The sequence below is a fragment of the Cricetulus griseus genome, chromosome 5 (assembly GCF_003668045.3).
Source record: "Cricetulus griseus strain 17A/GY chromosome 5, alternate assembly CriGri-PICRH-1.0, whole genome shotgun sequence".
NCBI classification, from domain to species: Eukaryota; Metazoa; Chordata; class Mammalia; order Rodentia; family Cricetidae; genus Cricetulus; species Cricetulus griseus.
The window spans coordinates 34,493,462-34,518,963 of NC_048598.1; the positions used below are offsets into that span (position 1 = coordinate 34,493,462).

At 38.0% G+C, this 25,502-nt stretch overlaps 1 protein-coding gene across 2 annotated transcripts in view; it reads left to right on the forward strand.

The window, feature by feature from the left end:
- The first annotated feature begins 825 nt into the window (after positions 1-825).
- The window catches only part of Rasal2 (RAS protein activator like 2), a 246,104-nt gene continuing 221,427 nt past the window's right edge, over positions 826-25,502 (forward strand). Inside the window, exons 1-2 of one of the 2 annotated variants that reach the window (XM_027417286.2) lie at positions 826-966; positions 1,080-1,324. In XM_027417286.2, the coding sequence (XP_027273087.1) occupies positions 1,123-1,324 (202 nt within the window). In that variant the 5' untranslated portion in view covers positions 826-966; positions 1,080-1,122. Of the gene's footprint in view, positions 967-1,079; positions 1,325-25,502 lie in introns of those variants that run through there. The other variant, XM_027417287.2, reaches the window with a different exon arrangement.

Below are 25,502 nucleotides of genomic sequence, written 5' to 3' on the forward strand. Positions count from 1 at the left end.
CAAATCCAGCTCCAGGGCGGACAGGGCGCAAAGCGGGGATCTCGCACTGGTCTCAGAATCCAAGATCTGGGGCCAGATCTCCCTTCTGGAAGAACGATGGCACTTCCCCTAAGATGACTGTTAAATAAAGCAGGGTCTTCATTCTCTTCGTCCGAGAAGAAAGGAGCGTTGCTCCAGAAATCAACAGGAAAGGGGCTAAGGAAAATGGGAAGCGCCTTTCCCATCTTTTTAAATTTCCCGCACCCCCTTTTCTCTCCGCCTCCCCTCACAAGCCTCTGCTTCCAGCGGCAGCTCTAGGATCCGGCACCGAGGTGGTCGGGCGGGACAGTCTTAGGAAAAGTAGGAGGGCCTGGCCCGATGAGTATCTCGGTGCCCGATTTTTGCTGTCTTCGGCGGCAGTTCCTCCTCCGCTCGGTTACTGGATTGCACACGCGGCCGTGCGCTCGGCTCTCGATTGCTCCGGCCTATCACCCTGGGATGCCGCCTGCCGCCGCCGCCAGCGCCGCGGCTGCCGGGCTTGTGGGTTTCTCAGAGGAGCGCGAGCCGGAGCCCGAGCAGCGGCCGGAGCGGCGGCCTGAGAGTTAGCGGGCCGGCCTGCGCGTTCCGCAGGAGCAAGCCGACGCCAGGCGGACAGAAGCCGGGCCGGGCGCGCCCCTCAGGCTGAGGGAGCCGGCGCTCTGAGCCCCTGAGGCGGCGGTGGCGGCGGGAGCCGGTCAGAGGGGGCGGCCCCTGGCGGCGACGCCCCCGAGCCCAGCCCTGCCTGGCCGCGCTCCATCCTCAGCCGGAGCCCGGGCTGCCCTCGGACGCGCCCGCGGGGGCTGAGGAGGGCTCCGCGGGGGCGGGAGGCGAGCTCGTGCTCCCCGCTGCTCCGCGTCCGCTCCGGACCCGCACCTGAGCCGGGTCCCGCCTCCGCTCGGGGCCACGCTGGACCCGCCTCCCGGCCCGGGTCCCACCCTCCGCTTGCAGGTGGGCTGCGGCGCCCGGCCCTCGGGCGGTGGGCGGCGGGGAAGGAGGTGAGCGGCGTCCGCGCCCGCTGCCGCTCGGGTGCTGGTGGCCGCTCAGTCGTCCCTTTCCCGCAGCCGGGGAGCCCGCCCCGCCGCCCCCTGCTCCCTCCGGGACACCATGGAGCTCTCCCCGTCGTCCGGAGGAGCCGCGGAGGCGCTGTCGTGGCCGGAGATGTTCTCGGGGCTGGAGTCTGACTCGCCGCTGCCCCCGGAGGATCTGGACGCTGTCGTCCCAGTCAGCGGGGCAGTGGCCGGTGGCATGCTGGATCGGATCCTTCTGGAGTCGGTGTGTCAGCAGCAGAGCTGGGTCCGGGTGTATGGTAAGGATCACAGGCCGTCGGTCTTAAAGGCCGGCGTTTCTCTCTTTCCTTGGGCTCCGTTGCATTCCCGGTGCCCATCCATCCTAGGTCAGCTGCCCACATCCCTTTTTGTTTCAGGCAATGCGTTTTTGACAAGTTTGTCCGATATAGCGCCTGGGTATGTGACTCAGTAGGATCTTTGGACCTCTTTAGATATCCACAGTTAAGTTTATGGAGTTGAACTATCCGCACGTAATTCTTAGGTGATTAATTAAGGGCACTTGCTTCTGAGCCTTTGGGAAGGTATGATGGAACACGGCACAAAACCAAGTGAATGGGATTTCATTTCCTTCCTGTTGAGTGAAGCAAGTGTGGGAACGAAGACATGAAAAAGCTTCATAGAAGATGAGCTAATGGATGAAAACAAACAGAGTGCGAGAGGGAGCCCCAGTCCAAATTCAAGGGTTTGGTAGCAGTAGGTTTATGTCCAAGCTTTTCTTTGAACCTCACTCCTCACTTATCCTGAGTGCATAGATTGTTTCAGATTGCACTATTGTTTCTGGTTTTCACTGTAAAGTGACCGGGTTGCCACTCAGCAGGTTTAAAGTGATGAACACACTAAAAACTTTCCCTTTCTGCATTCCTAGTAACCACCTTTGTAAATTAAAACTGAATGATGGCTGTGGGAACATTAAGCATGTTGGTTTTGAAAACTCATAGCCCAAGGATTTGTAGTCTGCATTCACAGTTTAGCTGTGGCTTTCCAAAATAGTGAAATAGCAAGATGTTTATCACTTAGCTCACATGACCATAAAAGACATAAGTAATGTGGCTGAATATAAGATGACCAATTTGAAGCATCTGGGATCAAATACAGTGATGAAATGCTATTCTGCAGTCATGTGCATATAAGCCTGTTAGTGATCATTGTATTATATTTATTTTTTGCTTTCATGTTTCCAAATAGGGTCTATGCTTTACAATTCAAGACCAACTTTTGCATGGTTTGCAAGTTGTCTTTTGAACGGTTCATTTGACTTCAAGACTTCATGTCCATCTCTGTGAGAAAGCTCGCAGACATTTGAGTTTTTCCCTCAGTTCTTTCACTAAATTATTAAACAATTTAGAGCAGATTAGGTCACTTTTTTTTGCCTCATATTCCATATCTATAAAGTGAGTGGATTGAATATTCTGTCAAGGTCCTTTTAATTATAAAAATCAGCAACTTCTCTTACAACTAGTTCTTAGGAATTTCTGTATGTACATCTTTGTATTTTGCTGGTGTTTCTAAGTCCTTCTCTCTCTCTCTCTCTCTCTCTCTCTCTCTCTCTCTCTCTCTGTCTCTCTCTCCCTCCCTCCCTCCCTCTCCCTCTCTCCTTCTCTCTCTCTCCCCCTCCCTCCCTCCTGTGTGTGGTGTGTGTATTAAAGCAAGAAAGTGGGAACTGATGCGGGCTTACTCATGTCATTCTCAGCAGATTAAAAGCTTTGGTGCCTGGTGGTCCACCTGTCTGCTAATTCAGTTTAGATGTTCCCTTATAAAAGGTTGATGAGAGTCTAAGAAAATCATAAATTGGAATATATTGTGGTTACATTTTGCTATCTTCTTGTCTGTATATGCTTTCACATACTGTTTTTTTTTTAATGATGTTAGAGATAGGACCATGTTACTCTAAGAATATGTGATAATTTGGTAAGTGAAAGTTCACAGAGTTGGGTGTTCTAGCAGTTATTTGAAGTATCATCCTTCACATGTAACCCATGTATGTGTATACTATCGTTTTTGATAGTCTCTTCTAGAACCTGACTTGTCATATGCATGTTTTTGCACACACACAAAACATACCCCACCACACACATCTACACCTAGAAATTAGTACCGTACATCTAGGGCTGAGAACCTAATGGTGTTCTTTTTGGTTTTGTCACAGTTTGGTTGTCACTTAACTTTGTGTGAGTTGTTCTTAACCCCATGGTCCCAGGTTTCTGCAAACCTGTAGTTTGGCTTACATGCACATACATTCATACGCAAGAAGGTATTCAGAGGGAGCATTTCTATGTCAAGTGCAGAATTTCCACTGCATCATCTCTCCTTTTTTAAATGTGTGGTTTCTGTCAGCTAATTAAAAATTGTTTTTATTTACTGTTTAATACTGCTGCTTTTCTTCTAAGGAAGTTCACCCTGGACACTGCTTTGGTTGTTGATAGTTGATTACAAACATTCCAAATGAAATGACTCTTAGCTGTTTTGGGGTAGTTTTAAAATTGTATGATTGTTTGAAGTCAGAATAACAGAATGTGGAAAATCAGTTTTTAAAGCCATATTTTTTTTTATTATTTAGACAAGATCTTACTTGTTGGCCTGCAACTTGACATGTAGACCAGGCTGGTCTCAAACTCACTGAGATCTGTCTCTACCTCCAGGGTGCTGGGATTAAAGGCACAAGCTACCAAGGCCAGCTGGAAAGTACAAAATTAAGGAATATTTGTTTTTCTTGTTTCTTGTCTGCTTTGTGTATTCAAAACTGATTCTCTTGGGTCATCTTTGATCATCTACATAATTTAAAGAGATTTTTTTTCATTATGGTCCACCTATTTCAAAGAAACTCAGGAATTGGGAACCTTGTATAGAGTACATGACTGGAGGTTGAGAACTTGGCTTTTTAATTCTGGCATTGTCACAAATTGTTTCTCTAATTTTGGAGAAATAGTTTTAATTCCTTGGCTCTTAAGTTTGTGCATCAGATGTAGAATCTGGTTTAATTGGTCCCATTTTTTTTATTATCAAAACACTTTAAAAGATTTTATTGTTAAAATGTACAGTAAACATCAGTGATAAAGGTCTTATTCTGGAAGCTTTATCTCATCTAGTATAATACTGTTTCAATACATTTATCTGTGGTTTCTTAAGAAATAAATATGTCAAAATAAAATGAGTATGTCTATTGTTGGCTTACAGAGGAAGTTTCTCCTGTATTCTATAAACCATAGAGTTGTTAATCATCTCAAGCTTTAGATGCAATGTATGTGTGGTTTAGTGATGCAGTTATGACCCTAGATATCTGAGTTCTATTTTCATGAGTCCATGTGACTTGTTCTTGGTGACTTAGGAAATCATTTAGCTTCATGGAGAATTGGTCCCATTATTTAACTGCTACTTGGCTTACAAATTCCATTCTGACTTTTGAAACCAGTCACTGAGCAAGCTCTTAATCATCATCGTTGTCAGGAGGACTTTTGGGGAGCACTTTTATCAAAAGGACAGTGAACTGAATTGAAAGAAGGAAAGTCAGAGTGAGATGTGTATTTGCTTGGGATGTTGTCACACGTTAGGAAGGTAGGGGTAGGATGTTGCTCAGGTCTGATTTACACAGTGCAGACACCCACATGGTTTTAAAGGTAGACTACTGAAAAGTGGTGTTGAGTGTTGCTGGATGCTGGGTATAGCTCACATTCTCTTTGAGACTTTTTTTTTTGAAAAACGCTAACAAGTATTTCTCTCTTTCTAAGGGTATTGCATAGACACTTTTAGGAGCAGTAGTTTCTTATTTTACTTCACAAATCTGAAGACTGGCATTGTTTTGCTTTGGCTCTTTGGTTGATAATACATCCAGAGCTTTGTGTATTGCCATGATTTAGAAAACTTCTTTGGGATATGTTCAGAGCTTTGTAGTAGGTGGATCTATATTTAGAGCACAAACAAATGCAAATCTTTGAGACACAGCTAAGAGAAAATGTTTATGCTGTCCTTTATTTGAGTAAAACGTTTCATTCCAGTATTACAGTAATTGTGCCCATGTCCTGTTAAGACTATAAATTTTTGACACTGGGTAGTCTGTCTTGTTTATAGTCATACCTTGCCACTCCTTATTGCCATCAGGTCTAGCAGATTAGTCCTTTGCCTCATAGTAAATAGGTGCTGAATATTAATCCATCTTCCCTTTGACCATGTAGAGCTCAACCTGATTGATTTTATGAGTGGTAGACTAGCTTAAACAAAGACATGCCACAAACAGCTAAATATGGATTCAGAAACCAAGAGCATCAAATGCAGAACATTTCCCAGATATTTATAGCGTCAAAGCAAAGTCAATTGGCTGCAAAAGCTCAGCAGGCTAGCAAAAGGAAACAGGAGTGGCAAAGTAAGCCTTACTGTCTATGCTTTCTGGTAAACAATGAGAACATTAAAACGAACTACTCCATCGTGAATGGATGGCAAGAGTGGGATACCCCGGGAGTGATTTAAGCTACTCTAGAATTGTCTGAGGTAGTGCTCTGCACTCATCAGTGTAACAGGTTTTCCAAGTGTGTGCGCTGATGAATGTTGGAAAGTTAGAGACCAATCACATTGAAGAGTGAACAAGAATCTTATACTTTAAAATTTTGATGTTACCGTTAGGATTTATCTCAAGTATTTAGTTAATAAAATAAGTAACAACATTAGCATTAGGTTAGTGTAGATCTCTGTTTTTATTGGTTGCAAAAAGAAGCTGCTGGAAAGTTTCTAAAAGTTGGTAGGTACTATTTCAGCAAACACAAGAAAAAGGAAATTAATTATACTTCATTAAGTACCATGGACTTCTAGAAATATAGACAGTGGGAGTTGGTAAGCATTTCTCCTGTGAGCTGATGGCATGGAAGTCTTATGTAATTGTAGTATATGATATTTAATATGTTTCAGGACTTAAGTCAAAGGTGAAGTCTAGTTTTTGCACTTCTAGAGACTTGGTATTTATTTAAGATGTTATGACCAGCAGCAAGTCCAGGAAGCAGTTTTACTTTGGTCCACTTTGTTCACTATGTTTTTTTATCCTTTTTTTTTCTTCCCCGAGACAGAGTTTCTCTTTGTAGTCCTGATGTCCTAGAACTTGCTCTGTACACCATGCTGGCTGACCTCAGAAATCCACCTGCCTCTGCTTTCTGAGTGCTGGGATTAGAGATGAAAGGCTTTTGAAGAACACTTGGCTTCATTTTGGCTCACTATGAATTAGATGTGGTTCACTTGCTGGCTTTTAATAAGATGTTTTTAGTTAACTTTGGATGCTACTAGTGACTAATTCTTTTTCTTTTTCTTTTCTTTCCTTTATTTTTTGTCTCCCCTGCCCTCAATCACTCATTCTTACATGTTTCAATGTAGCCTCTTTTATAATAACATATACCTGAATGAAGTTGTTCAATCAAGTCTGAATGTTTTTGGTGCTCTATATAATTGGTTGGTAGAAGAAAGATGAGTGAATATGTATCATATGCATCCCCAAACATGTTCACATTACTTAGTTGTTTAATTTTCTCAATATTGTTAGTTGAACTATTACAAATAAGTAATAATATTTTGGAAATTCTTAGAATCTTAAGCTTGAGTCCAGTATTTATAATCTGGCATAGGTTCTGGATGTTGTTGTCCAAATCATTTGTGTGTATGTGTGCGTATATATGGGGGCCAGCACTGGATATGGGCTTTTGGCTTTATTACCTTGAAACAGTGTCTCTCACTGAGCCAAAATATGTTTTTGCTAGACTGGCTGGCGGGTGAGCTCTCAAAGATCTGCCTGTCTCTGCTACAGTGCTGAAGTCTCAGGCATGCATAGCTATGTCTGGCCTTTTATGTGGGAGCTGGGGATTCGAAATCAGTTCCTTATACTTGCAGAGAAACTGTTCTAACCCACTGAGCCATATTGTCAGGTTTTCCAAACTCATTTTATATGTATTAAGGAGGAGTGGGGGTGAGGGGAGGGAGAGGGAGAAGGGATTGACATGTGAAACAAGCTTGTTCCTAATTTGAACTAATAAAAAAAATTAAAAAAAAGAGTTCTTTATCTACTCTGTGTGGTGGTACATAACTGTAATCCCAGCACTGGGGAAGTTGAGGGAGGAGGATCTTGAGTTCAAGACCAGTCTGGGCTACATAGTAAAAAGCAAATAAATGAGTTCTTCTTTCAGATCATAGAGACCTTCCAAGAAAACTTTATATAACATTAAATTCAAATAGCTCCATTTTCTTGATAGAAATTTTCTCATATTGTATGTTCTATTAATGTTCAGTTCATAGACAATAGTGAATAATTTCTTTTATATTATCCTAGCTCTACTTCCTGTCATTGATTCATTATTACCTTATTTTCATAGAATTATAGTATCTTTCATTGACTCTAATTGTGTATTTATAATCTCTTCCTCAGTCATTGGACATTTTTGAATTAAAAAGTGATTTTAGAAAACATATATATATATATGTATATATATATATACACACACACATACACACACACATACACACACATATAGACTATATGCAGTGATATAAAATCTCTACTGACATTTAGAGAAATCGTCAGGAATCAGTCATGTTAATATTTCCGCAATTAAACTAAGTGCTCTAAAACTATAAATAACTGTATTAGTGTAGGTTAGAGACTTCTGTGAGAGAAGATATCAACAAAGTTGAGATTTTCAGTGTTTGTGGATTTAGATCACAGATTTGGAAAGAAAGGCAGGCTTATACAAGTTTTCCAAAATAAGTAATACAAATTTATGCAACAACTCTCTTGATCTTTTTCACATTGTAAAATTAAATGGTCATATTTTGTTGTTGTTGAGTAGGGTCCTACTCTGTGTCAGGTTGACCTGGAGGTCTCCTGCTGTAGCCTTCTGAATGATGGTATTATAAGCATAAGCCACCATACTCAGTTTTTTGAGTACTCATAAAATTGTTTTCTATTATATTGGTGAAAATAAATTTCTGTCATTATTGAGGAAAAGGAACTCACATGACTAAGACAGTAGGCTTTCCTGAGATTACCGAAGTGACAAGGCAGTGCTTTCTGGCTCTTTCTTTTCATTAGAAAGAAGGATGAGGTAAGTTGGAGCATAGGGTTTTATATAATTGTTCTTTACAGTTGCTCTCTTTGGTAGCACAAAGTGATTTGATCACCCTTTAAGTAGGTTAACCACAAAAAAAAAAAAAAAAAAAAGAAAAGAAAAAGCATCAACTGAAGTCTGAGTTAATGCAGAAAAAATTTAGCCATTTGCTCCCTTATCCTACTTTATTGAAAAAACTTTCAAGTAGCTAGAGGTGTTTGGTCTTGTTAACTAGGAAGAGGAGTTTGAAGTGTGCTGAAGGCACTACTGAAATTGCTTCACTGGTTTTGGCAGAAGGGTAATTGCTCTCTGATGTTTGTAAAAAAACAAAACAAAACAAAACAAAAAACACCTTTCTTCCCAAAGGCCAACAAGTACTGCTGAAGAACAGTTGTTAGAGAACTCTACAAATTTAATATAGCTTATTTTCTAGTGAAAAGGCAACCTTGAAGAAGTGTTTGAAAGAAAATAGAAAGGAAACAGCAAAAGTTAATAAGTATACAGTAAGAAAACAAAACTTAAACCCTTGAAGTTGTAACAAAACTTCATTTGTTAGATTAATTTATTTGTACAAATCTTTTGCCTGTGTGTGTGTGTGTGTGTGTGTGTGTGTGTGTGTGTGTCTGTGTGTCTGTGTGTCTGTGTGTCTGTGTGTCTGTGTGTCTGTGTGTCTGTGTGTGTCTGGTACTGTGGAAGTCAGAAAAGGGCTTTGGATTCCCTGGAGTTATGGATGGTTGTAATTCACATGTGGGTTCAAGGAATCAAACTCAGATTCTCTGCAAGAGCAACAACTACTCTTAACTGCTAAGCCATCTTTCCAGTCCCCATTTGCTAGATTATTATATTGAAGTTATGATGTTTCTTATTTTTGCTGCATAATTAGTTATTAGGAAATTAAGTTTTCTGCCCTTTCTTACCAAATTACTCCAACTAGTTTTTCATTTACCTTTCTTCTAAGGTACTAGTTTAGATACTGATTGAACTTTTATTCATCAATAGTTATCTTTAAATTTCTCAAGTTCTAGCTTCATTATATTACTTGCAGTAGGCTTCCCCCATTTCTGAGCCTAAGGGCTTGGTAATACTTATGGATATAGAGTGGGATTATGAACAATTCAGAGAAGAAAATATCTAGCAAAACAAGAAAACAAAATTCAGAGTAGTATGAAAAGTTAAAAAGAAATTTTAAAGTCAGTCCTGAGTCTCTGTCAAAACAGTCCTTTAAAAGATGTCCTCACCAGAGAGAACTGGTTCAGGAAGTTTAGCTTATTTCCAAAATTGGAGACGAATTCCACAGTTTGTCAGGATTGGAACTCTTAACCTCAGATTCCTTAGCCTCCTGATTTAGCTTCTAGATCTTACTGCTTCCCTTAGGGAGATGACCTTTCAAAACGGAAGGTTAGGAAAACTCTACAGTGAGAAATACCAGATTGTTAGTTTCACAGTCTTTAAGGGAAATGCTGGAAGTACCATTACCTAGGTAACAAAAAACAAAAATGAACCAAACATCCACAAAGTAGGAGGATGAGAATAATCTCAGCAGTCCTTTTGAGGTAGACCAGAAGACAGATTCCATGTTTTTCTTCTCTTTTGTCTTAGTTCTTTAGGTATAAATCTTTTTTTTTTTTTTTTTTTGGTCTAAATTCTTTGAACTGTGATCTGAATTGATACTTTAAAGAAATAACAAATGTTGCATTTGTGATGGGAAACCTAGATACACCTAGTAACTTTCTACCTTCTCCTTTAATTTCAAGCTCCCTGACACATAATCATTACATTCAGTATTCTGTGATTTTTAACTATGATCTGTGCTCAGTGTGAAGAATTTGAAAATTGGAAAATCCAAGGAAAGTTTAAATCTTCTGTAAATCTGCCTCTCAGAGGTAAACTATTCTTTAATGTTTTATTCCATTTTTTTCCCTGTGTGCATATTTGGTGTCATACTGCATTTGTTCAATATTCTGCTTTTTTCCCTTTACAGTATATTTTTTCTGGTTATTGAAAATATTAGCATTTTTCAAATGTATTTTTAATTTAATATTTTAGAAAATAGGAAACACATTCTTTAGTTTTAATATTTAAAAAATGTAGGTGAATATTTCTTGAGCTGTCACCCACCCCTCTCCTTTCCAGCCCCTCTACTTGTCTCATCTAATCAATAAATCATTGAAAATTTTATTTATCTTCCTTTTCCTAGTTAAAGTGTACAGAGCGAAAGCTTAAAAAATTCTGCCTTAAGTAGGAACCAAGAAATTTAATTAACATCCCCCATCCCCCTCCCCAAAAAAACCCCACCACCACCACAATAAGCCTGGATGGGGAATGATGGTTACATGTCTGTAATTCCTATACTCAAGAGCCTGAGGCAGGACAATTGGTACAGGTTTGAGGCCAACCTGGACTACATAGTGAGTTCCAGGCCAGCTTGGGTTACAACATGAGACCTGTTTTTTTAAAAAGGATTTTTATTTCATGATATTAGTGAGATGGTGAGCCAATTTGCCAAGGAGTTCAGGGTCTAGAGTGAGTTTTTAATTGTTTTATATTTGGATGGATAGTATCATAGATTTTTACTGTTTATAATTATTTTTTCTGTTTTATATATGACTAATAACAAGCATTGGTTTGATCTATAACTTATTCCTCTCTCCCCTAATTATTAATGTTTGGCATATATTTATTTTCTATCACTTTTAAAGATACTCCCTTCCTTCCTTCCTTCCTTCCTTCCTTCCTTCCTTCCTTCCTTCCTTCCTTCCTTTTCCCCCCTGAGACAGGGTTTTCTTGTGTAGCCCTGGCTGGCCTGGAACTCAGATATCTGACTGCCTCTGCCTCCTGAGTGCTGGCATTAAAGGCATGCACCACCATGCCTGGCCCGAGATTCCTTATTTTTTTTAATAGTGTATAATGCATAGATAAATCATAATTTGCTTAATTAGTTCCCAGGTTTTGTAGTTACAAGTGATGTTTTGGTGAATAATCTTGAATGTAAGCCATATTGCTTACATGTGCACTTATTTATAAATATAAGAAAAATCCATAGAATTTCTGGGTAAGTGTACAATTTTGAAAGACACGCCACATTGTCTTCCTACAGAAGTTTGTTTGTACTCACCAGAAGTATATGAACCATGCTTGTATCTCCAAATACAAGGAGTTACAATTTTTGATTCTGACTGTGTGAAAGGTTAAAAAAAATTTACCCATATAAGTTCTATGGCTCAAGGATTCTGGACTCTTTGTCTCTTTATATTCATGAGCCAGTCTTATCCTGCTTCATTACTGAAGTTTTACAACATGGGAATATAAGTTGCTAGTGATTAATTTATAATCATTTTAACTATTTCACTTATTTAATGATTATCCCTTTTAGACGTTAATGCATTAAAATATTTATTTTTTGGTGGTGTTGGGTGTTGGGCAACTTAGCCCTATTTCAGATGTTTATGAGGATGCCAGAGTAGCAGATGTCTTTATGTCCAAGTCTTTGAACAGAGCTTCTGTTTACTTAGGCTGAAATGTCTTCAAAGATCTGAGACTTGGTATCAGATAGGTGTAAACTTCCTGAAAAGAAATTATGGTAGTGGTATAGAAAATGTGGTTCATACTTCTAACACTTGATGCCCTATTGCTACTTAGAACATAGCTTCAGGGAGTTCCTTACATATTGCTTAGCATTTATTAAATAGCCTCAGGGTCTTAACGCTCTAAGATTGGTCTTCAAAATTGGAATTATTTTTCCAGTGGTACTTATTTTTTATTAGTGGCATGTTTTAATTTATTTTTACTTTAAAATTTTTGTTTTATTTTGTGATTATTGGCATTTTGCTTTCATGTCTGTTCTCCATATACATACCTGGTGCCTGAGGGGACCAGAAAAGGGAGTTGGCGTTAATTAAAAGTGGGTCATTTTGTTCAAGTGGTTTAATGATTGATGAATTTGCATCAATTGATACACATTGAAAAAGAGTACTACTGACTAATAAAATGTATGTTTCATATTCTAAAAAATGACTTTGGGCTGGGCATGGTGTTGCGTATCTTTAAATTGCACTGAGTTTGAGGCAGCCTGGTCTGCATAGCCAGTTCCAGGCTAGCCAAGGCTACATAGTGAGACCTGGTCTCAGAAAAAAAACAAAATAAAACAAAACAATCCCTAACCCCAAATACAAATAAAAAGCATAAACAAGCAGAATGACTGTATTCTCATATTTTTAGTTTCAATAAGACTTCTCACTAGTTTTCCTTTTTTACAGAAATGGGAATTTATGCCCTAATTTTTGAACCCAGATTGCTAAAATGACTAAGAGGAGTTATGTTGTATGTAGTGATCCCTGTTGAACCAGAAAGTTTTCTAACCTAAAGGATTTGATGTGGGCAGATTTTATTTCTTTTTCTGTTTTGTGCATGTTAGAATACTTTAGTTTTTGCAAATTCAACTTAAAACAGTTTGAGAAGACTTGTCTGTCTGTCTGTCTGTCTATCTATCTATCTATCTATCTATCTATCTATCTATCTATCTATCTTTGGGTTTTTTTCAAGATAGGTTTCTATGTTGCTTTGGAGGCTGTCCTGGAACTAGCTGTTGTAGACCAGGCTTGTCTCGAACTCATAGAGATTCGCCTGCCTCCCGAGTGCTGGGATTAAAGGTTTGCCACCACAGCCCAGCCTGAGAAGACATTTTTAAACATTTACATTGGAGGCTGTTTTTGGTGAAACATTTGAGATGTTCAGAGTGTCATTATAAGAGGATGTTTGTAACATCCATTGGGCAGTCATCTTACCTATAGCTTAACTAAAAATAATAAGTTATCCTGTTGTAACCATCTACCTAGAGTATATTTATATATTTTTGTTTGTTTGTTTTACAGAGTCTCCCTTCCCTCTGTAACCTCAAATTACTTAGAATAATTTTTCTTTCAAGAGATGTAGGGAACATAAGTCATTTCTTCACTTTGCTGGTGAAGTAATTAATCCTGCAAAAGTGATTCCTAAAGATAATTTTGGTGAAGTGAGGTGGTCAGTATCTGAGCTCTGAAGTAGTTTTTTTTCTTCTGGCAAAGAACAAACACTCTGCTTTAAGTAGCGTGGTGATGCAGAGGCAAGCAGATCTCTGTGAGTTCCAACCCAGTTTGGTCTACAGAGTGAGTTTCAGAGCAGCTAGGGCTATGTAGAGAAACCCTGTTTTGAAAAACTTAAAAGTAAATAAGCAAAACAAAAAGAAAAAGTATCCTGTTTCTACTGTCTAGTTCACAGTTTGTGGTTATGTTTGTTTCAATCTATTGCTCGGTATTTAAAGGTTCATCTTCTTGCTTCCTAAGTGGTCTTAGAATTAGCAGTCTGAATTAGCATCTCTGCCTTTTTCAGAGCCATGTGGGTCAGAACTGATACTGAGTACCTCATTGGTAAACTTCAGGAATTAAAGTGAAGATGCTAGAGTAACAAATTCTTCTACATTAATGCATTTTTACTGTGGAATAGACATTACAAAACTTCAAACTTTAGTAGGTGTATAGGTTAGTAACATTAAACATATTCATTGTATAAACATCATACCATCAGTAAATATTTAAAACCTTTTCATGATCTGCAACAAAAATTCTGTACCATTAAATATGATTCTGCCTTGCGTACCTCCACCCCAGCTGCTGGTAACCTTTGTTCTACTTTTTGTGTCTGTGAATTTACCTATTTTATGTACTACATGTATGTAAAATTATACAATGTTCATTTTCTACATTGTTTGCCACGTATGTAATTAAGCCTCATTCATTATTTTATCGACATTTTATTCTTTATTATGATTGAGTAATATTCTATTACACATGCTGCATTTTGCTTTTCTGTTTGTTTGCTGATGAACATTTGAGTTGTGTTCACTTTTTTTTTTAAAGATTTATTTATTTATCATGCATACAGTGCATTCCAGAAGAGGGCACCAGATTCCATTACAGATGGTTGTGAGCCACCGTGTGGTTGCTGGGAATTGAACTCAGGACCTCTGGAAGAATAGTCAGTGCTCTTAACCCCTGAGCCATCTCTCCAGCCCCTGTGTTCACTTCTTAGTTACTGTGAATAATACTGTTAGGAGCTTTGGTATACAAGTATCTGTTTGATTCTCAGTTTTCCATTCTTAGATGAGTGTACCACCCTCAGCTTTCCACTCTTGTAGATACCTCTAGAAGTAGATTTGAGTATACTAACTCAAGTTTATGGTAGTTTTGTAGTTGACTTTTGTAAAACTGCCAACTTTTTACTGTAGCTGCAATATTTGAAACTCTTTGTCAGCATTGTGCAAGGCTTCTTATTTCTCTCTGTCATTGTCAACTCTTACTATCTTCTCCTTTTCCTTTTTATAGTAGACATCCTGAAGCAGTTTTGATTTATATTTCTCTAATTATTAGTGATGTTGAACATTTCTCATGAGCATTGGTTATTTGTATGTTGTCTTTGGAGAAACTGTCTAAGTCCTTGTGCATGAAATCTTAGTAGACACATTGGTGCTTTTCAAATTGTCTATTATAGGATTGATTTATGCATTGATTTAATCTTTGATCACAGTTACAATCAAGGGTATGATTTTAATGATGATAAGTAAAACTTGTGGAGTGTTCACCATGAACTGGATGCAGTGCTGAGCGCCTTATGCTTATCCTAGTAAATTGTTTTTTTAAACATTAAAAATATTTATGTATGTAAGCATGTATGACACTAGCACAGACATTTAATGACTTTGTAAGTCACTGTTAGAAATATAGTGTTATTGCCCTATTCTATAGATGAAAAACCAGAGGCATAAAGATAAGAATCAACTTGTCCAGAGTACAGAAGGTAAATGACTGGTGTGAAACACAGGCAATTTCTTCTTGAATTTATGTTTCTAAACACTGTACAGTTTGGCTTCTTGCAATAAGTTAAAAGATTTGTAAGTTGTAACAAGGAAAATTGTGTTTGTAATTCACTTCTGAGTTTTATACAGCACCATGACTGCACAGTAAAGACATTAGTAATGCTGGATGTGTTTTCAAAGCCATGACTTTATAGAGCTTCTTCGTGTACTTGTGGAAGTTTTATCATGTAGACAATATGAAAAAGCATGTGGGTAAGTGGTACAAGTGTTTCTATATTTAGAAAAAGTTCTCAAAAATTCATGTCTTTTTATTAGTGATATAAAATATGATTCCTTTTATAGAAAATCATATCTTTCTAGGCCTCTTTGTGTTTAATTAAGCCAATGATATCATGATAGTATAGAAGGCATGAAATCTTAAAGACCCTAAGTTGTGTTTTTCTTAGTAATAACTGTGGTCAGTTCAGTAATTGGAAGTGAGTTAAGAATCTTAACATTCTGATCAATTCATGAGTTTTAAAAAGTACTTAATATGATGAAATGTGTATAATAAACAACACATATTTAAAGTATAGCAATGTATTTTGAAATGTGTAAATGACCATGAAACCATCCATAAAGTCAAGAAGGAAATATCTGACTCTTCTTCCTGTCTTCCAACTCCACTTCAGCCCCATAGCAGGCTACTTGCAGGCTTACTCCCTCTCTGACTCCATTTCCTGTGGACTTTGCCAAACTTGGTGGCAGATCCAGTTTTCCTCTATCCTGAGGACCCTTTCACACCCCTACTCTTGCCCATTCCCATTTCTTTGTATTAGCCTGCAGCCCCTAGAAATGTGTTTTGTCTGTGACCCCCAATGGCTGCATCTGGTAGGGAGTCAGAAACACTCTATACCAAGCAACCCACAGCCACCACATTCTTCTGAGATCCAGAGAGGGCAACAGAAACCAAGGAATGAAAAACCCACCCAACAAAGATAAGACCAGATATCAGTACCCATATCTAGTATTACAATCATCCCAAACCCAGATGCCTAGACACCAGCACAGAAACACGATCAATATTAACCAGTATGCCTCCACCAGGACTCAGCGACCCTACTACTGTAGGCCCTGAATAATACTATATATATATATATATATATATATATATATATATGTGTGTGTGTGTGTGTGTGTGTGTGTGTGTGTGTGTGTGTGTGTGTGTGTGTATATATCTGAAACACAAGTCAAGGACTCCAAAATAGTTATTATGGAGATCCTTAAGGACTTTAAAGAGGAAGTGAACATATCCATTAGTAAAATCTATGAAAATACAAACAGTGGAATGAAGCAAAGAAAATAGTTCAGGACTTGAAAGTAGCACTATACTCCCTGAGGGAAAACTGGAAATGAAAAATTTAGTAAGTTAAACAAAAACCTCACAGGTAAACCTCACTAACAGAATACAAGAGACAAAAGAAAGAATCTTAGGCATTGAAGATAAGATAGAAGAAATTGGTAACTCAGTCAAAGAAAATGTTGGATCTAAAAAAAAAAAAATCCAGGTACAAAACATTCAGGAAATATGGAAAAATATGAAAAGACCAAATATATGAATCCTAGAAATAAAAAGTAGAAGAAGCCTAGGTCAAAGATACAGAAAATACTTTCAACAAAACCATTGAAGAAAATTTCCCTAATCTAAAGAAGGAAGTGCCTGTCAAGGTACAAGAAGTATGCAGAACACCAAATAGACTGGAACAGAAAAGAAATTCTCGACAAAACATAATATTCAAAATACTAAACATACAGAACAACAACAACAAGAATATTTAAAGCTCAAGGGAAAAAGATTAACTTACAAAGGCAGACCTGACTTTGCAGTGGAGACTCTAAAAGCCAGACAGGCCTGGAAGGATGTTCTACAAAGTCTAAAGAGACCACAGATGCCAGCCTAGACGACTATACCCAGCAAAAATTTTAGTCACAATAGGTGGGTGGGGGAAAAAAGAAAACAACATTCCATGATAAAACCAAATTTAAGCAGTAGCTATCTACAAATCCAGTTCTACAGAAGGTGCTTCAACCTGAAGAGGTAAACCACACCCAGTAAAACACAAGGAATAAATAATCTCAGACCAACAAATCAAAAGGTGGTGGTGCAGGACACCATATCATAACAACAAAACTACTACTCATTGATAACTCTCAAAATCAACTGTCTCAGTTCTCTGACAAAAATACATAGACTAACAGATTGGATTCAAAAACAGGATCCATCCTTCTCTTGTATTCAAGAAACATACCATAACATCAAGGATAGAAATCATCGTACTGTAAAAGGATGGAATGACATATTCCAAGCCAAGTGCACCTAAGAAGCAAACCAGTGTAGCCCTTTTAATATCAGACAAAATAGACTTCAAACCAAAAGTTAAACAGAAGACACAGGGAAAGGACACTGTTTGATGAGTATATAGTGTTATCTCTTTTGCTTATTTTGTTTTGCCGTTCTAATTATGCACCAAACACAAGGGCACCAAGTTAATAAAAAGTAATACTACTATAACTTAAATCACATACTGTCCTTCACACAAGTGAAACACTTAAATGTTCTTCATCCTTAGTCATTAGGGAAATGCAAATCAAAATTGCTTTGAGATTTCTTCTTACACCAATCAAAATGACCAAGATCAATAAAACAAATTGTAGCCTATGGTGGTGAGGATGTGGAGTGAGGAGAACATTCATTTTTGCTGATGAAAGTACAAACTTGTACAGCCACTGTAGAAATCAGTGTAGTGGTTCCTCAGGAAGCTGGGAATAGATCTACCTCAAGCTCGAACTATACCACTCCTGGGCATATTCCCAAAGGACTCTACATCCTCCTACAGAGACACTTGCTTAATCATGTTCATTGCTGCTCTATTTATAATAGCCAGGAATTGGAAACAGATGTCCATAGTGGAGTACTATAAAGAAAATGCCATTTATTTACTCAGTGGAGTATTACTTGGCTGTTAAAAGAAAGAAATCATGAAATTCACAGGTAAATGGATGGAGCTAAAAAATATTATCTTGAGTGAGGTATTCTCAGACCCCAAAAGACAAATATGTGTGCATTTGCTTTTATGTGGATGTTAACTGTTAAACATTTGATAAACAGGCTACAATCCATACAACCACAGAAGTTAGGTAAAGAGAAAGGGAATGGGGGGGAAGGGATGAATTTCCTTAAGCAGGGGAACTAGAATAGACGGTCATGGATAGATGGGGTGTGTCAGAGAGGTTCTAGAATGGGAGGATCAAATGAAGGGCAAGGGAGGGAATATGGGAAGGGACAGTTAAAGCTAAGGGCCATTTGAAGGTCATATGGAAACCCAATTCAGTAGAAGTGTCTTAAAAATACACATATGTGAAAGAAATCTAAATGGAATCACCAAATAACAGGGAGGCAAATCCCAACTAGACATCTCTTGTCACCAAATGAGAATGGGTTACATCTAATTGAGTTGTTGGCACTAGGGGCCCCATGGACTGTTGTGGAATATTATTTTAAGGTGTGTTACATTTGTTTATGCTGTGGAACATTCGTTTTAATGATGCAAAGATGTGTTGCATTCTTTTATGTTGCATTTGTTTAGCTCTGTGAAGTTGTGATTCTTTGTCTGTCTGAAACACTTGATGGGCAGGAGAAAGGATAGGCGGGACTGGCAGGCAAAGAGAATAAATAGGAGGAGCAAGAGAGAGCAAGCAAGGATGAAGAAAAGAAGGAACCAGCTACCCCACCACCCAGCTAGCCATAGTGTAAGAGTGAAAGTAAGATTACAGAAGTAAGAAAAGGAAAAAGCTCAGATGCAAAAGGTAGATGGGATAATTTAGTTAAAAAAGCTGGCTAGAAACAAGCCAAGCTAAGGCTGGGCATCCATAAGTAATAATAAGCCTCTGTGTGTGATTTATTTGGGAGCTAGGTGGCGCCCCCCCAAAAAGAGTAAAGAGGAAAAGAATAAAAAATGCCACCATGAGCAATGAATGGCCCCAAATAACCCATGCTATAGTCAAGGCTATTTGTTGCTCTCCAGAAACGATGGTAAAGCCTTGATGTTGAAGACAACACTTAACTCATTGTTTAATATGGAGAAGTTGAATTGGTGCTAACCAGAGCCTTCATTCATACTGACTAATGTTCATGGTATTGCAAGGTACTCTGCATGCTACCAGAGGAGAAAGGTAATTGCCAATCCAGCTACAAATTCAATCTACAATGGTGATCTACCTTCAAGGTAATGTTGGTGTAGTAGTGGCACACAGCTTGTGGTAGTAACCAGCCAATATATGATTGAGTTTAAGACCCACTCCATGAGATGGAACCCACACCTGATGGTGCTTGGCTGACCAAGAACCTAAGACTTCATTGCCCAGGGACCTAGGCAAAACCAAATACCATTGTTCTCCTAAAGTATCGGTTCTCAAACTGTGCCACAACCCCTTTGGAGTCCCATATCAGATATCCTGCATATCACATATTTACATTGTAATTCATAACAGTAGCAAAATTATAGTTATGAAATAGCAATGAAATAATTTTATGGTTGGGGGGTCACCACAACATGAGGAACTCTATTAAAAGATCACAGCATTAAGAAGGTTGAGAACCACTACTCTAAAAGAATACAGCATTAAATAATTCCTAATGACATTCTACTATACACACAGATCTATAGATCGTTGTCCTCAGCCATCATCAGAGAAGCTTCCTCCTGCAGCATATGGGAACAAAAAGAGACTCAAAATGAGGTAGTATGTGGAGAGTGAGACCTTAGAACATCATCCTAAATGGGATGTCTCCATCAAATCCTTCCCTTCAGAGGTCAGGGAATCCTATGAGAAAGGAGGCAGAAAGATTGTAAGAGCCAGTGGGGATGGAAGACAACTAAGAAAACAAGGCCTTCTAAACACAGTAGGACTGACATACATGTGAATCTACAGAGACTGACTGTGGGAGTATGCACAGGGCCTGCGCCAGGTCTAAGCCTGATTAGGTCCGAAAGCACTGAAAGGGGAAATGGACACAAGGCCCTATCCCTAACCCTGAAACTATTTGCAATTAATAACTGCTCACAAAGGAAAAATTAATTTTCTCCAATGGAGTAGCACTGGGAATACAAACCTCTTATGGGCAGACTCCAAGCCCAACAGAAGGCCAACACAAAAGTTGCTTCATTGGCAGTTTTGGAGGCTCCTTATCTCATAATGCTTTGCCTGGGCATTATTTTTTTATTTTATTTCTTTAATTGATTTCCTTACAGGTCTTTTGTATATATATTATGGTTTCCAATATTGTGTTTTTATGGGATTTCTGTATGTGTGAACATGTTTGTCTTTGTGTCTGTGATGTGTTTCTTGTACTTTTTCTTGTACTTTTTCTGTACTTTTTTTTCTTCTAGTTTGTTTTGTCCTATTCTAGTTAGTTAGTTATTATTATTATTTGCTGTTGTTGTTTTTCTTCATTTTTGTTTTTTTTCAGACAGGCTTTCTCTTTGTAGTCCTGGCTTTCCTGGAACTCAGTCTGTAGACCAGACTGGCCTCAAACTCAGAACTCAGATCTGCCTGCCTCTGCCTCCTGGGTACTGGGATTAAAATAAAAGCATCTGCCACCATTGCCCAGCTTGTTTGTTATTATTTCATCTTATTACTATTGTTTTAGATGTGTGTTTGTAGTCTAATGAGAGAAAGAAGGGGTGTGGATTTAGGTGGGTGGGGAGTTGAGAAGAACCTGGGAAGAGTTAGTGGAGGGACGACCATAATCAGAATCTATTGTATGAAACTATTTTCAATAAAAAATATTGAACAAATAACTATTTTTTTCTAACGCTGTGTGTGTGTGTCCCTTGTTAGTCTTTCCTGTCTGTCTCAACTCTAATTTTGGCCCCATTGTCAGTCATTAATCTGTTTGCTGTCCTTGTAGATTAGTTTAGATGTTCAAATTTCTTTAAAAAATTTAAATTGTACTAATTTATTTGTGTGTGTGTGTGTGTGTGTGTGTGTATGTGTATGTGTATGTGTGTGTGTGTGTAGTTGGGAGTTTTCTCCTTCCATCATATGGGTCTCTGCTATGGAAATCAGGTTGCCAGACTTGTGGCAAGTGCTTTCACTCATAGAATAATTCTCCCATCCCTAAATAATTTCATACAGGTGAAAACATACATACAGAGGATGCTCACTTCCGGTCTGGTTTCTTTTAGGATATTTTGAGAGTGAGCTATTACATGCAACAATAGTTAATTTCTTGTTTTGTTATGTAGGATATAAGCGAATGGAAATTCTTTTTGATGAACTTTTTGCTGTTTAACTCTGATAGGCAATGGTAATGTGAATTTATTTTTAGGTTTTTCTGTTGACATGAAGTTTTATTTCTCTGGACTGGTGAGTTATATGGTGGGTATATGTTTAACATTCTAAGAAACTACCATATTGTTTTCTTAAGAGATTGTGCCATTTTCCTACCAGCAGTGCTCAGTTGCAAATCTACATCCTCCTCAACATTTGGCATGGTCAGTGTTGTTCATTTTAGCATTTCAAGAAGTATATAGTAATATCCATTATAGGTTCAATTTACATCTCCATAAATACTAATGCTATTGAACTTTTCATATGCTTTATCAGGAATTCAAATATCTCTTTTAGTGATATATTAAATCTGTATACATGAGTTGCCTGGCTTCTTCATATATTCTGGACATAATTTATTAGATATGTGATCTATAATTACTTTTCCCCTTCTGTGTCTTGTCTTGTCTTATTTATTTTTTTTTTTAGAAGTGTCTTTCAAGGGATGGAGAGAGCACACAATTGGGAAAGTACTTGTATTTGAAAGCACTAGGACATGACCTCCAAAACTCACATAAAAATGTCATGAGTGGTAAATACACAGCTGTAGTTCTATGTCTCAGGGCACAGAAACAGAGAATTCCAGGTACTTGCTGGCTAGCCAGTATAGTCTACTGTACCCCCATCTCTTCTTGTAAATGGTATAATTAAAACTGGGAGTTTGTATTTGACTTGAATACATCATTGAAGTGCTTTCTGCCATTTTAAACATTGCTATCTTCCAGCAAACCAAGTCAGTTCTTCTCAGGCTCCTTACTAGTAGCTTTTGAATAATATTGTTAGCTTAGAAGAGGAGTAACTTTTCTCAACAGAGAAAGGAGGTAAGAGTAGAGGGACCTGATGGGGGAACTGCATTGAGTCTACAAGACATATGTTGTGCCACAGGTAGGACATTGATTAATGCTTTTATTTGTTGACTTCTTGTAGATATTTTCACAGAAAAGGAAGTCTTTCAGTAAAAATAAGTGTATTGGTAGAGCTGATCGAAGTCAAAATTGTTTATGTGCTTGGTCTTGATAGAAGTGTTTTTGTTTAGTCAGGTAATCACAATCAGAAAAAGACTATAAACGTAAAATTGTAACTTTAATAAGCACTTTAAAAGGAAGCACATGGGTAAAAATGCATAACTAAAATGATCAAATTTAGTGTAGGACAGTAGGGAAGGCCTTCTTGAGAAAGTGACATCAACACCAAGTCCTAAAGGGTGAATAGGGGTTAATTAGGTGAAGGAGATTAGCCTTTGTAGAGGTCCTGGTTTAGTGAGCATGGCAACTTTAGGATTGTAACAAAGGCTAGAGAGTGGCTGGAAAACACTGTTTGGGGGCGGGTGTATGGCAAATGGTTTAAGGTAAGGCTAGAGAAATACCTATGTCAAAGATTTGGATTTGGAAGGTGATGGTGACATCTTTGCCATTGAAAAGACCTCACTGGATACACTACGGAAGATAGATCTGTGTGCTGGGACTAGTCAGAAAGCTATTGAAGTAAGAGAAAGTGGTAGTTTGGGCCAAGGGAAGGATAAAGATATTTGTAAGCTATTTGGAAGATTAAAATTAGGAAGACTTGGTAAGGAAGTGGCTAGTGGCAAGAGATGGGGTAATGTAGGGAGATGCGCCAAGTATAACTTATGGCTTAATGGTGAATAAATAGAGAGGGTGCTGATAGTGTCTACAGATACAGAGATTTCCACTGTGAACTGATTTTATCCATTATAACCCTGCACAAATCAGATCTTTTACTTGAAGTCTTTTTTTTTTTTTTTCTTTCAGTACTGGGTATTGAATCGAGGGAACAGGGGGATAGCCTCATGCTGTGCTATAGCGATACACCTCCAGACCCTCAAAGTCTTTCTTGATAGCCCTTTGCCTATTTCCCTTTTGGATAAAAGAAGTGTCTTGTTCTGTGAGCTCCTATTAAGTTTTACCTAGATTTCTGTTATATAACTTTTTATCATATGACCTCTTGTCTTCTGCTTTTTTTGCACGTGTTTTCTTTCCTTTGCTATATTGAATATTGCTTATTGAAAGGGAATGTTATTCATTTAATATGTTTACAATTAAGCTTACCTCCAGAGGTTTTGTGAATAAATTCTTACTGCTTGCTCCACGTTCCTGTTTCTCTTTTTTCCCTTTTAATGAAAACCTTTTATTGTGTTTACAAGTGGATCAGGAGCTTGGGTTCATATCATGAAGTCATCATGATAGACATTTTTCTTGAAGTCCTTTATAGCAATTTTGTGAAATGGATAGAATTATTGATGACTAAATTGCGGCTCAAACAGGTAGACTTACTCCATTTTCTAGTCTATTCTCCACCAGCACAAAGCACATAGCTTGGCTTTCTCTTTGTCTCTTACTTTGTTATATAGTCTTTCTCCTCAGACCTCAAACTTCTCTCTACCTGGTTCATATACTTTGTATATAACCAACAACAAAAATAAGAACACATATTTGAAAAATAAAATCCAACCACAACAAACCAAACAAATCTGGCCCTATCCTCCTTTATTTAGCATTTTTCATTCATATTTACTTCCTTTTCGATTTTATCCTTGCTGAGGCTGGTTTTGTTTTCTGGGTATGGCAACTTTGGAATAGATGTCTTTGGGCCAAGCTGTTTTATAGGACTTAGTCATTGCTAGACTGCCTCTTTTTTTTATTTATGGTTCTCTGTACCTTGAAGACAAAGGGCACCCTGAGTCTTCGCAAAGGCACATGGGGTCCATGGAGCTAACTCCTGTTGTTACTGCTGAGATAATGGCTGCATGTACCACCAGCTTCATTCATAAAATGTTCAACAGAGTTAATTTGAAATGTTAAGCAAATATGAAAATACCAATGTGTTTTGTCAGCAATCTGACTTTGTCTGATTTAAGGGAAAAATAAGGTAAATACAAGCTTGTTTCAAAACCAGTACCAGAACTGACAAAATGGAGTATTTGGGAAGATATATTAAGTCAGAAAGAAATTGATGCCATTTGCTTTGATTGTGCTAATTAAAAAATGGAGATCAAATGGATATGGGGGTTGCAAATGTTTTCAGGTATTTAGCAATGAAGAGCAGTGATGATTATTTATCAACAGTAGCCCAAAAAGTCTATTTCTGCCCTTTGTGTAATCTTAATGAGTGTCCAGGAAGAAAGCCAATAAAAAAAGACTAGTTTATAAATTGACTATACTATCTGTTGGAGGCAAATCTCTGTGTATATGAAAAATATGTGTCAAAGAGCCAGGGTTTTCAGAACCAGGGAATATTGTGTGTGTGTGTGTGTGTGTGTGTGTGTGTGTTCGCGCACGCCGCGCCTGCCTGTCTGCCTGCCTGTCTCTCTCCATGATTTGGATTTTTCAAATTTTATAGTCTTAATTATTCTTTAAAAAAAAGAACCAGTAATACTTTTATTTTTTTGTTCACAAAATACATTAGAAGATTCTATTTAAATTTATTTTTAGATTTTAAGCAAGATGACCATAATCTCATGGTAATGCCAAGTATTGTATAGTCTATGTATGAATGGAGAATACTGGAGTTTCACAATAAGGAGATACAACATAGGTACTAGATTTAGCTTATTGACCAAAACAATAGTTTTCCAAAATAATTCCTTCAGATCACTAAAATATTTGCCTGCTATACCTATTAAAAACTCAGAATCCCTGGAATTTCCTCCCCTTCCTTCTAGTCAAAATTTCTAAGTGCCATATTAAATAATTGCATTTGACAAGTGACCAGGGATTTAGATATGTACTAAGTTTGAGATCTGGGAGAGAAGATCCAAAGGATATATTGCTCTCCTGTTTAAGGTGGTTAAATTAGGAGATTTTTGTACATAGGCAGGAATAAGTATATCTTTTAAATTTAAGAACCAAATAGAGCTTTAGAGATTTGAATCCAAGCTAGTATGTAATTACAGCACTAATGTTTTATTAGTTTCTCCTGAGGATGAAACTTGGACTTGCAAGTTTGTTTGGGTAGGCACTGTAATACTTATAAAAACTGTTGCAGTGCTTGTTGAAATAAGGAAATACAGATAAGCCATGTGTACAGCTTGCCTCTGATCCCCATTTCCTTGTCCACTTTCTTAACCCTTTTCCAGATGTAATTTCTTTTAAAATTGGCCTTAAT